We start from the raw sequence: 16,848 nt of genomic DNA on the forward strand, positions 1-16,848 counted from the left end.
AGCTCATCTATACACAGTGCCTCTTTCAGACATGTTTTATGATTTGAATTTTTTAAGGTATTACCAAAGTCAAATAAATTTGAATCCAAAAAAATCCATGCAACTTCAAAGAGTTAGAAGAATGCACAATTGTTATGCATAATCTGGATTGAAAAAAATGATTTGAATATTAAAGGCAGATATTCAAAGTTTTTCAAACTCATAGAAAATTGACTTTAATATAATGCAGTTAACTTTATTTCACAATGAATCTTACGCACAGCACAGGTAGTCTGCACATGTGCAAGTCATTGATGCCAGACCATCATCTTTTATTTTGCATTTCAATCTAAAAAAAAATACATGGTTTCTTGGCCGTTCCTTGTGAAATTGACATTATCGGAACTTACTATGAGTCTGTCAATAGTTCTATTGTTACCAAATCTACACAATTGAAACATTTGTATTTAATATTAAACACTGTAAAACAATGTTTACAATTTTAAGCATGTGTTTAAGCCCATCACTCTAATAATGATTGTTTAACTCTTCATGCGTTACGTTCGCATTATTGCACATCCGTAGGCGTGTTTCGTTCGCATTTTTGCACAACCACACATTTCCCATAGACGTCCCCTGTCCCATTGTTTTTCGAACAATTGCACGTCCCGGAGCGAGTGCGACATTAGTTTAGCGTTCGACGGATTATCGCAGTTTACAAATTACATAATCGTTGAGTTTTCCCCAAAAATCAATACATCCTGATCACAGCCAGGAAGTTCATTGAAAAAGGAGAGGATAAAATCAATAAAACCCTCCTCACAAACAATACCATGGCCAGGTTTATTGTTAGGAGTCTGTGACTCGTGGCACGAATGTGAATGAGACCCTAAAATAATGCAACACACAGGGGGTTTACAGGTGAACGCATGAAGAGTTAAACTTTTTAAACAAGTGGTCAAACTTTTTAAACAAGTTGTTTAAAAAGTTTAAACAATTACAAAAAAAAGGTTAAACAACTTGTTAGAGTGACAGGCTTAAAGGCCAAGTCCACCTCAGAAAAATGTTGATTTGAATCAATAGAGAAAAATCAGACAAGCACAATGCTGAAAATTTCATCAAAATTGGATGTAAAATAATAAAGTTATGACATTTCAAAGTTTCGCTTATTTTCAACAAAAAAGTTACATCCAAATGAGAGTGTCGATGATGTCACTCATTATTTCTTTTGTTTTTTATTGTTTGAATTATACAATATTTCAATTTTTACGAATTTGACAATTAGGACCTCCTTGCCTGAAGTACAAAATGTGTTCAGGGAGGAATAAAACTTCATTCCACATGACAATGACGAGAAAATGAAAATATTTCATATTTCATATAATAAATTACAAAAGAAATAGTGAGTGAATGATGTCATCAACTCTCTCATTTGGATGTAACTGGCTCGTTCATATAACTATTTTCTTGAAAATAAGCGAAACTTTAAAATGCCATAACTTTCTTATTTTAAATCCGATTTTGATGAAATTCTCAGTGTTATGCTTGTTGAATTTTCTCTTTTTATTCAAATCAAGTTTTTGTTGGGGTGGACTTGTCCTTTAAACAATGTGCTCTTTTTTTAAACGTGCAAAAATACAAATTATAAATAAAAAATATAAATATAAATAAAAATAATGACTTTGTGATGTGATCAAAGCTCTCATTTAAATAATATCACTAATGTGTATGTCTTTGTTCAATAATGTGAATCCTAATAGTGACTATCAAGCCCTACATATTTTTGGATACTTATTCCATGGACCTAGGTCCATGCTTATTCCATCATTTGGTACTTTATCAATTCTACATTTGAAGACATTAAACGCCCTTTTTTTAATAGAGACAATTACCCACCCCCAATATAGTGAAAGGTTTTTTTTGCAACATTTAACATTATTCTGAAATTTCCAGCCTATTCCTTGCCAAGAAATGGCTTTAGACCAAACATTCAATGAATAATATGCACTACTTCTCAGGCCTGTTTGGGGGATGGGGGCAGGAGTGTAGGAAAACTAAGATGTTTGTATCTTAAATCACCTGCTGTAAAAGTTTTAGGAAATATATATAACAGAAAGAGTAAATATTTTTCTTGTAGAGTTGCTCATGTCTTTTTTATATTTTTATTATCCTGTTCTTTTTTTTTTACTTTCTCTATTTTTCCAGATGATTGTTTACATCGATTCTATTAAATTTTTGGTACAAATCATAAAAAGGAAAGAGTAACTTTACACTACACCTTTAACTCTCATTTTCACTTGAAAACGGAAATATTGCTTACAAAGAAAAACCACAAAGTATTGATTCCGATTTCATTCATAAAAACGAAACAATACCAGAGATGCCAACTTTTGGAAATCAGAATTAGGGAGGATTTGCAACTGCCACCAAATTATGTGGGCGTAGCGCACATCTCGAGCGCGGAGCGCTCGACCCTTGCGGCCGGGGTCCAGGGCCCGCCTTAGGGCCCTGGAAGCTCTGGGTTTCTAGATGCTCTCTGGTGCAATCTGACCCTTATTTTGGGGCATTTCACATGTTTTCAAATAAAATTGTTCCCACTTTTTTAACATAAAAAATATCAAATATGCATTCTTACATGTAAAAAAAATGAAAGGCATGAAAGGACAAAAGAAGTACCTGTTCAACAATAATAATTAATAAGGAGGAATTATCACTATCGGCTATAGGTAGGTTATGTTCCACTATAAATCCAGTAAAGAAAAGCTCAGCGCTGGTCCCTTGCTTGGTGAAATAAAGTCAACAGGGTACTAGTGGAGCTCGAAGATCTTGTCTTCTAAATGTCCGTAGGCCTATGCCGTTTGCTCCGGCTCCCGAACGGTGCTTCCGAATATCATCACGACCTCCGTACTCAACTGAAATGTCCACGCTGCAAGTTGCGCAAAATGCATGGTAAATTCCTCTTTCCGACTTCCGAATACACAGGTACTGGAGACTGTATTCAGTCTTATACTTCTGAGACCATTTCTTGGTCTTCTTTTGTTGATTTTCCGCCATTTCGTGTCAATATACCATCAATACGCCAAAATCACACACCGATATTCCACCGCACGACTCGACAAATCCAGTGGCCGCGAGCGCACACGCCTCGCGAAGCTAGCCGGGCCTACCGGCCTGGTGCACAGTGGATTCCCGTTGGGCATATCACATGCACCAGCTTTTCGCTGCTCCTTATTTGTCTACCTTTAACACACAGAATTTAGTAGCAGCGAACGTAATGGAGTTACTACATGCTAAAGTTAGCAGACGATACATGTCCTTCCAATCCAATTTGATCAATTAAAAAAAATCGTAATTTCGGGAGGATAAGGATGGTAATCGTAAGGGCGGGAGTTGGGATGAATTTTCGGGAGCCTCCCGATGAAATCGGGAGGGTTGGCATCTCTGCAATACTCATTCAGTTCAAAGAGGGCTATTTCATACGGGTGCCAGTATTAATTACCGTTTACGCACATCTGCTTATGTGCGTAAATTCCATGACTTTACGCACATGTGCAGATTCAGATTTATAGTTTGGTTCCATCATTGTAAGTTGAGATATGATCTTTCTAGAATAAAACTGATTGTAAGTACATGAAGATCTTAAAAAGCATCAAGTCTTCATTAATGTCCCTTGATTCTTTCTACTTTAAAGTGCATAAAGGCACTATTTCTGCAAACATATTTCAGTATGCTTAAAGGGGTGGTCCAGGCTGAAAATATTTATATCTTAATACACAGAGTAGAATTCACTGAGCAAAACACCGAAAATTTCATCAAAATCGGATAACAAATAACAAAGTTATTGAAGTTTTAAGTTTAGCAATATTTTGTGAAAACAGTCGTCATGAATATTCATTAGGCGAGCTGATGATGTCACATCTCCACTTTCCGTTTTCTTATGTTATTACATAAAATCATATTTTTTTATTATTTCATACTTGTGTGAATAATATGTCTCCCTTATAATGAAATAAGTTGCAGCAATAGATATCTAATGCACTAAATCAGTTGTCAATCCAAGTTTTCTAGTTCTTGGAGGAAAAAATTTGAATAAACCTAACTTGATAGAATAAAATACAAAAGAACAAATGGAGACGTGACATCATCAGCCCACCTAAAGAATATTCATGACAAATGTTTTTACAAGATATTACTGGACTTTAAAATTCAATAACTTTGCTATTTATTGTACGATTTCGACAAAATTTTCGGCATTTTGCTCAGTGAATTCTACTCTATTTATCATGCTTAAATACTTTCAGCCTGGACCACTCCTTTAAGAAAGTATTATACCGTTTTCATGCTGACAGCCAAAGTGGAGTTATTTCGGAGTCCAGAAGGAGTTACTCCACTTTGGAGAGCAGTATGAGAATTCTAGGATTATTTCGATCCAGAGTACTCAAACGACTTCGAGAAGAAGATAGACGGTATTGCCTATCTTTTGCGTAACTTTATTCATTGCTCTTTGAAGGGGATCTTGTGCACCACACATATGGCTCTAACTCGCTTGGGAACCATGGAAACGACTGCGGATACACCTGAAAAGGGGTGTAATGTCGGTCTGCAGCTGCAGTACAAGCGTATCAACTCAATCTGGAGTTACTCCGGAGTAAATTCCTCTTTGCCTTCAGTATGAAAATGGTATCAGTCCATCACAGGATAAATCACAAATCCTTAAAAGTTATATAGATATATGAAGCTGCTTACTACTTGTCAACTGGTATTGTGTAATATCCAAGAACCACGAGACGATGAAACCTAATTTTTGGTTGGAAAAGGGTCTAAAAATTGGTAAATTTAAGCAAAATCACCTTTTATCTCTACAAATAATGGTTTAAAAGTACCAATTTTAGGAAAAACAAATTGCTTGCCCCCAAAAACATAAGAACAGACACCAAAACCAGAGAAAAAGACCACCAAAGAAAGAAGTTGCGGCCCAAACTGTGATTTTGGGGGTTTTAGTAGCCATTTTGGATTTTCACCCGCCTCACTTTTTTTTTCTCAGACCCGAGACAAAAAATACTGTCCTTTCATGTTGAGATATTAAAGGTAAAAGGAATACAAAAACTGTTGCCAGAGCAAAACCAAAAATCGCCCATTTATAGCCCACTCCTACTTATAGAGAATATTTCTTTAACTATATGCTAACATATTTCACATACCACAAAGTAGATAAATCTCACCATATCTTTCAGAAAAAAAGACCTTAATGCCGGTAGACGTTGCAATCACTGTTAACCTAGATGTGTATCAAGTATTTTCAGTTTCCATTTGACATCCTTTGGAATTTCTATGCATATTTATACTCTGGACAGGAAAGCAGTCACTTAAAGGTATTATTTAACTTTGTGAGCAGCCGATTTAAAAAATTCTCAAACCAAGATGAAACATGTGTACAAGTGCATGTATTATAACTAATAAACCCTGAAAACAACCATTATTGAGAATGAAAAGCTAAAACTAAGGGGCAAACCCCGATTTTGTAAATAGGCGTCTTATAGACACCTAAATAGTACACATAAGTGTAAGGGATGAAATAAAGATGGTGTTTCCGGTCACTTTATATTTCAATTTTTGAAGCACTAAATAATCATTTTCGAACGCAATTTTTTCTGGGCTTCATTTTTGGAACATATCACAGACACAGGAGACAAGTGTGACCTTCTAGCTCAGATTTTTTAAAAGTCAAACCAATGTTAACCAATCACTTTAATACATCCATACAGAAACCACAATTATTTATTTATTTCTTGGTTAATAAAGCATAGCAGAGATATTGGTAAACTAGTGAGAAAAAATTGATAAGAAATGAAGTGGTTATGATGAATAGTGATTATTAATACCCCTTTTATAAACCCAATTATGTGGCTAATAGCAGCATAATTTGGTCATAAAATTGGAGAGAACAAGAGTTATCCGCATTACTCTGATGCTGCTATTATCCGCATAATAGCAGCATCGGGACAAGATTTTGAGTTTATGAACGCATTTCCAAATAATGCGGATAATTGCCATCGTGCGGTCACAAGGTCACCCTTTTCCAACACAACCGCATCGGAGGGGGCGTGTCCAGTTGTCATGACGATTATCCGCCTTTTCCAGGATGGGCACTCGTAAAAATAATGCGGCTTATTTTCTGAGTTTGTGAACGCAATTTTTATTGAATTACCGCATTACTCTTAGGCGGCTAATTGGAGGATAGGTTTATGAAAAGGGTATAATTTTAACAAATTTCCACATAGGTGAAGGCAGTGGCATAATGAGCCAAAAATTTTGAGAGCAAGATATTACTAGCCAATTTTTTTTTTCATTTGGGAGCAAGCAAAGCAAGCAAGCAAAAATTAATATTTTTATTATAACAAAAATCAAATTTTGTGATAGATTTTGACATAATATTCAGAAATCAATACATTTCATCCTCTTTTTCCTGTTCTCTTGCCGTCCCCCAGCCCCCCCCCCATATGTACATCCCTTGGGTGAAGCCTCAATTTCATCATTGCAATAATAAATAAACTTTTAATGAAGAAAAACAAACACAGCAAAATCAAAGATTGAAAAGTTTGTACAGAATGAATAATAGAATGGAAGGTAAGCTGGCATGACATAGGACAGAGTTGAAAATTTGTGTTACCTCATCGTAACTTCTAAAAATTCAGACCTACAGTCAATTGCAGAGGTTTGTCTTACCAAATCGTAGTCCCTTTAAGGTCAAGTCCACCCCAGCAAAATGTTGATTTAAATAAAAAGAGAAAAATCAAACTAGCATAACACTGAAAATTTCGACAAAAACCGGATGTCAAATAAGAAAGTTACAACATTTTAAGGTTTCGCTTATTTTTCATAAAACAGTGAAATGCCCAACTCAATGACATGCAAATGAGACAGACGATGATGTGACTTCATTACCATTTCTTTTGTTTTTTATTGTTTGAATTATACAATATTTCATTTTTTTGCAGATTTGACAATAAGGATCAACCCGATTGAACCAAATAGTATTAAACAATGCTAATTCCACATGTTTAAGGAGGAATTAATTGTTGTATCACTTGACAATGAGGAGAAAATTAGAATCATATTTGATATAATAAAATACAAAAGTCTCCTCATTTGCATACTGATCAGGAAGTGCATAACTGTTTTGTGAAATAAAGCGAAACTTTGAAATGACATAACTTTCTTATTTCACATCCGTTTTCCATGAATTTTTCAATGTTATACTTGTTGGAAACAAGTTTTAATTGGGGTGGACTTTTCCTTTCAGTATGGAAGTAGCGATCAAATAAACTTGCCATGGCCAATCAAGTGCATTGTTGCATGTTTTTTCGTGCAAAATTTTTCCCTTCAAATTTGTGATCGATTGCAAACACTGCATTACCAGACCCATGTCATTGAAAATAAATGAAAACAAATTTATTGTACCAGTAACTCTACTTTAAGCCAACAATAAAAGCTAAGAATTTTCTCTTTAATTCCAGAGCTTTCTTAAAACCGGATATAATCAATAAATACAGACTAACCTCAAATACCATACATTTCATATTGACATTTCATATTGTTAATCTTTTAAAAATATTTATACAATAATAAGGAGAAAAAGAATGTCATTTCCTGGCGACGTATACAAACGAATATCAATTATAGCACTTGGGTTTTTTTTTGTTAGAATAATTGTTTAAGTATTTCCAAACCTCCACCTAAGGGCATTTCAAAAGCTTTAATATGCATCCTGTTTTGTCACTCTAATATCTTTATTCTATTGCCATTTTTAAACACTACTGCAATGTATTTATCTATCAGTACTTCATGTGCATCTCTTTTGCAAATTCTTTACAATGAGTATTACCAAAGGGCGTAGGTTGAAAGAGATAAGCATGTAATTCATCTTGAATCATCATTTAATCAATTTTATGATTAAACTGATTTTTAAAACCCGAATGTTTTAAATTTGTCACTCCCAAAGAACCAATATGTGAGTTTACCTTGACACATTCACAAGTTGGGTATATAAAGTGCACTTGTTATTAACAGGGTGGCCCTTAAACACACAAACTAAAGTCTGTTATTAAAGTGGGAATTCCCAAATCCAATAAATAAATATCAATTTTATTTTACAGACTAGTATATGAGCTAACTTTAAAAATGTGTGGGTGTGCCTGGTGTGGGTGTCTTATATTACTCTTATAAACATTCTCTTATCATAAAAATTAGTAAATACACAATATCAATTAATCATACTATAAAAGTGTTGAAAATACATAAGGGCTATGGATGAATCGCCCTACTGATGACCTAAATCACCCTAAAGTTTCCCCTTGAAAATGGAATGCTTTGGGATGACCACATTTTCTAGAGTCACCCCAAGATCTGCCACAAACAATATTGAAGAATATCTAAAAAAAAAAAAATAAAGTCTACATGTATGCGGCATATTGATATTTGCATTTACTGCATAAAAACTGGTTGCACAAAAAAGTAGCCCTTAAAATGAAAAAAAAATAGCCCCTAACATTCGGCAATATCACCCCCAAGTTGGAAACAAATAATCCCTAATTTTTTTAAATTTCCTCCCCTGTAATATATTCTTGGGCCAAATAAATACTATTTATAACATGGCACGAAGTTTAACAGTTGTTCCGAGAATATACATCTGCAAACACTTCAAAATTTTGAAACATAAAATTCTACCTTGGCCTCATGATAATTATTCCAATTAAGGGTTCTTAAAAGAAAATCACTTCCTTCTATGACTCAATCCATCTCTAATAAGGAAGAAGAAGTTTGTCTTAAAAACCTTGAAAAATACGTATTATTTCCATTAAATAGCATTATTATTGCCAACATTCACATGAGGTGCCAGGATTTGAATACAATCCACCTGCTGTGAAGAATTTCGACCACAAAAAAGTTAAATGTATGTGGGTTATTTCCTCATCCAAAGACAATTCCAGCTATCCTATTTAGATTGCAACCATACTGTAATAAAAAAAATGCCATCATAAAATAAAACTTTAGTTTTCTTCAAGAAGGAACTTCCTGAAACACTGGATGTTTGAATATTCATACCACTTTAATCTGTTTCCAAATAATGAAGAAAAAAAAGTTATTAATAAAAACTCAGCCATTATCAGATTTGAATGCATGCACCTGTCGCGATTCCTCAAAATACAAGCCTTCAGCCTGGAAGAAATTGGATTCCTATTTTAAATTACTGTGCTGAAAGACATCAATTAACTGGAGGTGATACATTGAGTAATATAAGGAAAACAAATCTTATAGTTAAGAGGAAATATAATTCAAAACCTCTTTGGTGAGAAAGATTACTCCAGAACAAATACAAAGTTGTGAGCAAAATTTCCTGAAACTGAAAGCATAACACAGGGGATTTTTCTGTTAGTTATATTTCAAAAGAATGTAATTAGGGTTTCATACTATTACTATATATGTATCAGACTCTGAAGATAAACAGTACTTAACACAAGTATATATAAAAGGACAGGGCTTTCATTGAAATATAATGAGACTTATAAAGACATCAATTCATAGAAAAAAATAAGAAGGAGATTCAACATTCTGAAAAGAGCGCTGATATGCCATCAGCATTTAATAGGTAGATAGATGTCTTTTTAACAGAGCAAAGGAAACTAAAGCAGTGCACTTAGGAACTATCGTCTAGCATCATCATTATCATAATGGTGTACACCGTGGTATAGTGATTCTGACTCTCGCCTTGTAATCAGAGGGTCGTGTGTTCGAATCCCACCATGGCCTAGCGTCCTTTGGCAAGGCGTCAATCCACACTTTGCCACTCTCCCCCAGGTGCTAATTGGGTACCGGTAGGAAACAACCGTTATTGTGGTTCGTTTAGCAAGTGTGCGCCTAACAGGCTGCTTGAAATGCTATGAATCAAGTGACCGGGTAAAAATAATTGTGAAGCACTTTGAGCAGTCGTGGATTGATAATGCGCTATATAAATGCCAATTATTATTATTATAATGCCGATGATGAGTTTGCTTGGTATTATTCTGATCATGAAATAAATAAAACACTTAATTATAAAAAAAATCCTATGGTGATTGACATTACCTTCATCAGAATAACCAATGCCATTATTATAACATTGTCATCATAACCAACCCCGCCTAACGACCATCATAATGATGATCATCATCACCATCGTCATCACCAACACCAAAATCACAACCACCACCATTATGGCCATCATCATTATCATCATGGCCATTACTAGGGTTCTGTAACACAACGTTTACCAATCAATCTGGGCTTGATTTTCACGATTGTAATGTTGTAGTCAATGGAATCAATCGTAGAAAAAAGTTCTACGATCATTGCTAAGCTTTGTGTTATGGGCCTCAGGGCCAGTCCCTGAGCTTTAACACAACTTCTAAAGCAATGCAGGTAACCATTCCGTAATCCCAAAACACATAATCATACAAACATACAGCTGCATGACAAAGTTTTCAGATACGGACACATCTTCATACTCTATTACAATCATCCATATCAAAAAGTCAATCAATTAATACTACACCCACCCCATCATTTTGCAGCAAATATTTTTAATATCTCCATGCTTGATTAGATTAAAAGTATATTCTTTATGTATAGAAAAGGAGGCATCTACCATCCTGACACCATGGCTATAATGTTGGAATCAGTCCTCCTATTAATGATTTGCCAGTATACAGCAGATGGTCATTTACACTCAACAAATAATCCAAACAGAACAGAAAGACAAAAAGACAAAATAATAGGACTGTGTGAACTCACCTGGGCGGAGTCTGTGTCCACATGGACTGGCAGAGACAAAAAACATTCCGTTTGGAGAAACTGTATCAGGTTCAATCCATCCTTGGTGTAGATACTCTTAAGTACTGTTGAGGCTTCACCTAAGGCCTAGAGAAAGAGAGAAGGAAATATTTAATAATAACAACAACAACAAATACATTAATTTCTTCAATATAGCACTTAATAATACATTGGAACAACAATAACATCTCTAATAGGTTTACAGATATATTGTTAACCCGGTCATCAGATTCTTGCAGGCCTACACCCTGTGTATGCACTTTATCCGCTCCCTTGGAAGCATTCCAGCAAGAGCTCCTGGCCTGTGTTCTGAAGTTGGGTTTAATTTAAACTCTGATTTGAAATTGTGGTTTAAATATGGATAGCCAGTTGTTACATAAATCTATAACAGTAGAGGTTCAATGTATCAGCTCATTTGACTCCCAAAACATCATTAACCGCCTGGGAAGGATAAGTATGACAGTTGTCTTCACCATTAAAGAATTAGTAAAGAGCGCAGTAAACATGAGAAGCATTCACTGTTGTAAACAAAATTTTGGACCGATTTGCTTCCCATAATTTTAGCACAGACTTAAGACCATGGTCTCAGTTAAATCCAACTTCAGAACACTGCAATGGCTTCTACATCCTACTGGGAACCCATTTACCCCTGGGTAGAGAGCGGCAAAGCGTGGATAGATAGATGTTAAGCTGCAGGGGGGTTTAACTTCCAACCCTCTGATCATAAGGCGAGAGTCAGAACCACTACACCACGATGCTCAAAATGAATTAGTTCTCCATCTGAGAAAAGATGGTCTAGGTACATACATAAGTTCTCTTCATTAATTTTAATTTAATATCCTGATGCAATTTTTCAATGTTTTTGTTCTCCAGCATCATGTTTTCATTTGAAAAGTGTTAATTTTCATTATTTGGTGAAAAATATCATGAACGAAACCATAGTTTGAACTAAAATGTCTTTGATATGTGTATAGAGTAATGAATTGTCTGTTGAAAAAAGCCTACATTCTAACAAAAGCTACTGCATAGTTACGTTTACAGAAAATTCCAACGAGACATACGTAATGATATAAACAGTATATATCAATAGTTATTCTTTAATGGATCACAATGTACAAGTCATTTTCATATAATTGAACAACCCATTTATCTGTTGGGTAATTAGAAAATTATGAAAAATATCATCAGATCAACTAATATAGACAAGTGATTTGTCATTGGGAAAGAGAAAGCAAAATTTTATTATTAGCTAATTTCTAATATTATTTTACTATAAATGCTGATGATATTTTTGATCACGTAAGCAGAAGTATGATCTACAATAACAAGGTCTTGTGATCAGTTTCAATTATGCGATTTCTTTTTTTTCATTCATGGAACACTTGAATCGTTCAATAGTAATCTATGCAAGGCCTGGAAAAGTTTACATAATCTCAAGGCCTAATATCCAATATACATGGCCTAAAACTCACAAACAAGAAAGTCTTCTTTATGAATTTTGATTTTACTATTCATTGACTCATGTCATTTCATTTTTACAAGGATGATTGTATTTATACTGGGACGAATAAAAAATCTCAACTAGGGTAATGTTTAATTAAAGGTCAAGTCCACCTCAGAAAAATGTTGATTTGAATCAATAGAGAAAAATCAGACAAGCACAATGCTGAAAATTTCATCAAAAACGGATGTAAAATAAGTTATGACATTTCAAAGTTTCGCTTATTTTCAACAAAATAGTTATATGAACGAGCCAGTTACATCCAAATGAGAGAGTCGATGATGTCACTCACTCACTATTTCTTTTGTTTTTTATTGTTTGAATTATACAATATTTCAACTTTTTATGAATTTGACGATTAAGACCTCCTTGCCTGAAGCACAAAATGTTAAAATAATGGAATTCCACGTGTTCAGGGAGGAATGAAACTTCATTTCACATGACAATGATGAGAAAATAACAATATTTCATATAATAAAATACAAAAGAAATAGTGAGTGAGTGATGTAATCAACTCTCTCATTTGGATGTAACTGGCTCGTTCATATAACTATTTTGTTGAAAATAAGCGAAACTTTAAAATGCCATAACTTTCTTATTTTACATCCGATTTTGATGGAATTTTCAGTGTTATGCTTGTTGAATTTTTCTCTTTTTATTCAAATCAAGTTTTTGTTGGGGTGGACTTGTCCTTTAAAATATCCTTTCTTTTTCTATTAGGACAATTTTAATTTGTGCAAAAGGTAGTCCATTTCTGTCTACCTCTGAATACCAGAATTAAAAAAAATGATAATTGCACCTTTCTCTCTCCTCCCTTTATTCTTTCTCTTTCATCCTTCTTCAATTCAATTCAATCATGGTTTACTTCGTATAAAACAGCACAAGTTACAAAGCCAGAAGGCTGAAATTAACATGTTTACAATAAAACGTTCACAAGTCATGGATGAAAGCAAACAATTACAACGTACATAGATAATAAATTAATGTTAAAGAGCAAGTGTACATAAAAATTCATTAAATATAATAAATTCATTAAATTCATTAAATATAATAAAAATAGAACGAAAAAAGAAATACAATATTAAAATGTGATGATCTCTTGCACTATCTTTCTCTTTTCCTTCTGTTTTAACCCCTATTATTTTTACTTTCTTTAAATTATTTTTGTTTATTAAAGACTCGTCTTTCTTTCTCTTTCTCTCTTGCTTTGTTTCTTCTGTTTTTGTAATCTCCCTCTCTCTTTCCCTTCTTGAAAATAAAAATCTCATTTACCAAGACGGTTTGTGCATCGGCGAGGTCAAAGGTCTTCTGAAGCGGCGCTAAGAAACAGGCGGGGACGACGTACTTGTAGATGAAATCTCTGAAGAGAGGCATCCCTCCGTTCCCACCCCAAGACTCTATCAATCTCTTCAAGATGTTGAAGCAAGTCTTGATCATCTGGATAACATTACATAACAATCATAAAGATGATAATAATTACATAATTAACATAATAGCAGAAAGATGAAAACATCAATAATGATAAAAATAAACATGTCAGTGATGATCATAGACTAATTTATAATCAACATTTTTATTTACTTTACCAGAGAGAGGAATGGGGCTCAAAATTAAGATAAAAATGTATCTTGTATCTACAATGAGCAATTTGGTACAAGATTCCTGAATATTTGTGACAATTAGCCAAAAAGACAATAATATATTACCTGGCAATGATTCCTGTAATTACACATATTTGGTAATCATGAATTCAAATCTTGAAAATTACATTTTTTAATGAAGAATTTTCCTTCTCCATAGTACAAAAATACTGGAGTATCCCTCCCTACATTTTATAAGAAAAATCTACAAATATAAATTCCAATTTGGTAATCACAAAATCTTGAAAACTACCTAGATCTGAAAGAGTAATTCTTCTTTCCAATACTACAAAGTACTCGAGAATCCCCTTCCCCCACATCTTATCAGAAAAATATCTACAATTACAAATTGTATTGCCCCAATAATATCTTAACATCCTAACATGCATCACACGGTCAATTTGCCCCCATTGACTACTGAATACGGTGATTCTCATAAGCTTTGTACAGGGATTACCCGGTTCCAGTAGAAAAGGGGTTAAAGGGTCATAGGCAAGGCAACCTGCCATTATTAAAGTGATAGATCAAATGATTTTACACAAGGACATTTATCAAATACAATTTTTTTTGTCAAGCCAGACGGCTCTGAAAACGATTGATTTCATAGCTTGGAATTACATATAATCCCATACGGCCTCAACATTTTGAAATTCCATCATGTGATCATGTTATTGCTCAAGTTCGATAGAAAAATAGCAGAAGAGAGAGAAATTTTTGCAACTTCCAACATGGGAGAAACCACAGAGGTTACAAGGCAATCTTTTAAATCTGTTTAGTGATTACCAACAGTGAGTTGGGTTTTTTTTTTTTTTTGGTTGTTTAACCCTATCTAGGCCGGGGTATTTTGGGAGTTCATAAAGCCGGGGGGGGGGGGGGCCTCCCAGGCCCCCCCTTAAGATCTCGGCCGTCGACCGCGCGATCGCGCCGAAAATTGGCACGCGATTTGCCTGGGACATAATCTACAAGATTGTATAGCAATTTATTTCATGCGAATTGCTATTGGGTGATTATGCTAATTTATGCGTAATTAGTATGCAAAATCATACTTTTACCTCTAACTCCCTGAATAAAGCTCAAAATGTACTAATTTTTGGTATACAAACTCTTTGTGGTGTTTTTAGCAAGTGTAGATGAAAAAATTGCCATATCAAATCATTTTCTTATGTATTATATTGTTTTTTGCAATTTCTTATTTTTTTTGTATTTCTTTGTTTTTTGACCTTTTGTTTTTCATTGTTTTTTCAATGAAATTTGTTGGGGACTCTTCTGTGATCATAAAAGCATAAAATGAATATATTTAGACCAACAAAACTAAAAATAATCATACATTTATGAATTTTGGATGAAAACACAATTTGCATTAACTTTGTACACGAAATCACGTTTTGAGCAATTTTTGGTCCGACATGCACTTACTTAATTTCGGAACCACGTACCCGGGTGACGCAAAATTGGTCTCAAAAGTTGCGCAAGACTTGAAAGTAAAAAGTCAGCGAGCGGCGCGGTAAAAAAAATTTGCATGGCGAAATTATCGCGCGATTCGTTGAGGGGGGGCCTCCGAGGCCCCCCCCCGGCCTAGATAGGGTTAATACACAATCGACTTCTAAAATAAATCCCTTCATTCAAAAAATAAGGATATATTTCATATCCTGTATAAAACGGAGAGAGATGACCAATGCCGTTTTCAGAGTAAATACTAGTTCACATCAAAGGTATATTGACATTAACTAGGTATTAATACTGAAAGGTCAGACAGTGAACTCTATCAAAGCATTGTTTTTTATCAGCACCAGGCGTGGACTAGTCCAAATAGACTATCTAATCACAACCCAAAATTGGAAGAATTACTGAAAGTGAGACGAGTCCATACTGATAGCGATTCTAATCTTCATTTCCTTTCCCTGTGTTGATATCACATGAAATATACAACATATTATGCAATTTCATCAGGGGGGTGTTTCACAAAGATTTAAGTATGACTTAGAGTCGCACTTAAATGCCGAGTTGCGTACGGTATGAAAGGCTTGACCGCATTGGTCAGATCGTGCCATGAGGACGCGCACTACCGCGTATCCATCAATAAGATTGCGCGTTGCATATCATGTACGCGTCGGCATTTAAGTGCGACTTAAGTCATACTTAAATCTTTGTGAAACACCCCCCAGGAAAAACAAATAAACAAGTTACAGACTTGGAGGGGAAAAATCCAGACATAGTCCGGATAAGATGGAATCCAAAGGTTTCGAAAGTCTATTCCTCGTGCTTTCGTTATCAATTTCCAAGAAAACATCCAAGAAGCTGGGAATTTGTGTAAACAATATATAAGTTAAATAGACTATTGTTGTAGTTGATTGGGTTTTACGGCACTCTTATTCAAAGAAAAATATGCGAAGAAACAGACGATATATAACATAAGAGGTAGATAAAGAAGTATGGGGACAGAATATATAGCTTTAATGCAATGTTGTAAGGTTTCCCCATGGGGAATTTCATTCCATTTGGGTGCTTATCCATCCAGGTTAATAACAAACAAATATTACATCATGCACTGCATGTTTCAAACACTTTGTATGGTGCCTTTAACCAAAAAAGAAAAGAAAAAAAATCACAAGGACAGCCTGTGGCTGGCTCCAATGATGTAATTAGATACTGGTAATCATTATTTCTGATTCATTTTCATAAAATTCTAGGGTCAGCATGCAATAATCTTCTCTACATAAAAGCTGACATCAACATCTTCTCAAAAGACCAGAGAATGAGAAGCGTTTTATCAAGAGTTGTTGTCTGACACCTTGTCAGATCTGACAACTTTTCATGGTTTTGATTGGCTGAGAAGCCCGGTCACTATGGCAACTGTCA

At 34.5% G+C, this 16,848-nt stretch overlaps 1 protein-coding gene across 1 annotated transcript in view; it reads right to left on the reverse strand.

The window, feature by feature from the left end:
• LOC121411805 (exportin-T-like) overlaps positions 1-16,848 on the reverse strand; it is a 79,811-nt gene that overhangs the window by 11,027 nt on the left and 51,936 nt on the right. The window contains exons 19-20 of the mRNA XM_041604672.1: positions 13,622-13,786; positions 10,810-10,935 (exon numbers count right to left, since the gene is read on the reverse strand). Coding sequence (XP_041460606.1) covers positions 10,810-10,935; positions 13,622-13,786 — 291 coding nt within the window. The remainder of the gene's footprint in view (positions 1-10,809; positions 10,936-13,621; positions 13,787-16,848) is intronic.

Source organism: Lytechinus variegatus, chromosome 3, assembly GCF_018143015.1.
Source record: "Lytechinus variegatus isolate NC3 chromosome 3, Lvar_3.0, whole genome shotgun sequence".
In the NCBI taxonomy this organism is placed as follows: domain Eukaryota; kingdom Metazoa; phylum Echinodermata; class Echinoidea; order Temnopleuroida; family Toxopneustidae; genus Lytechinus; species Lytechinus variegatus.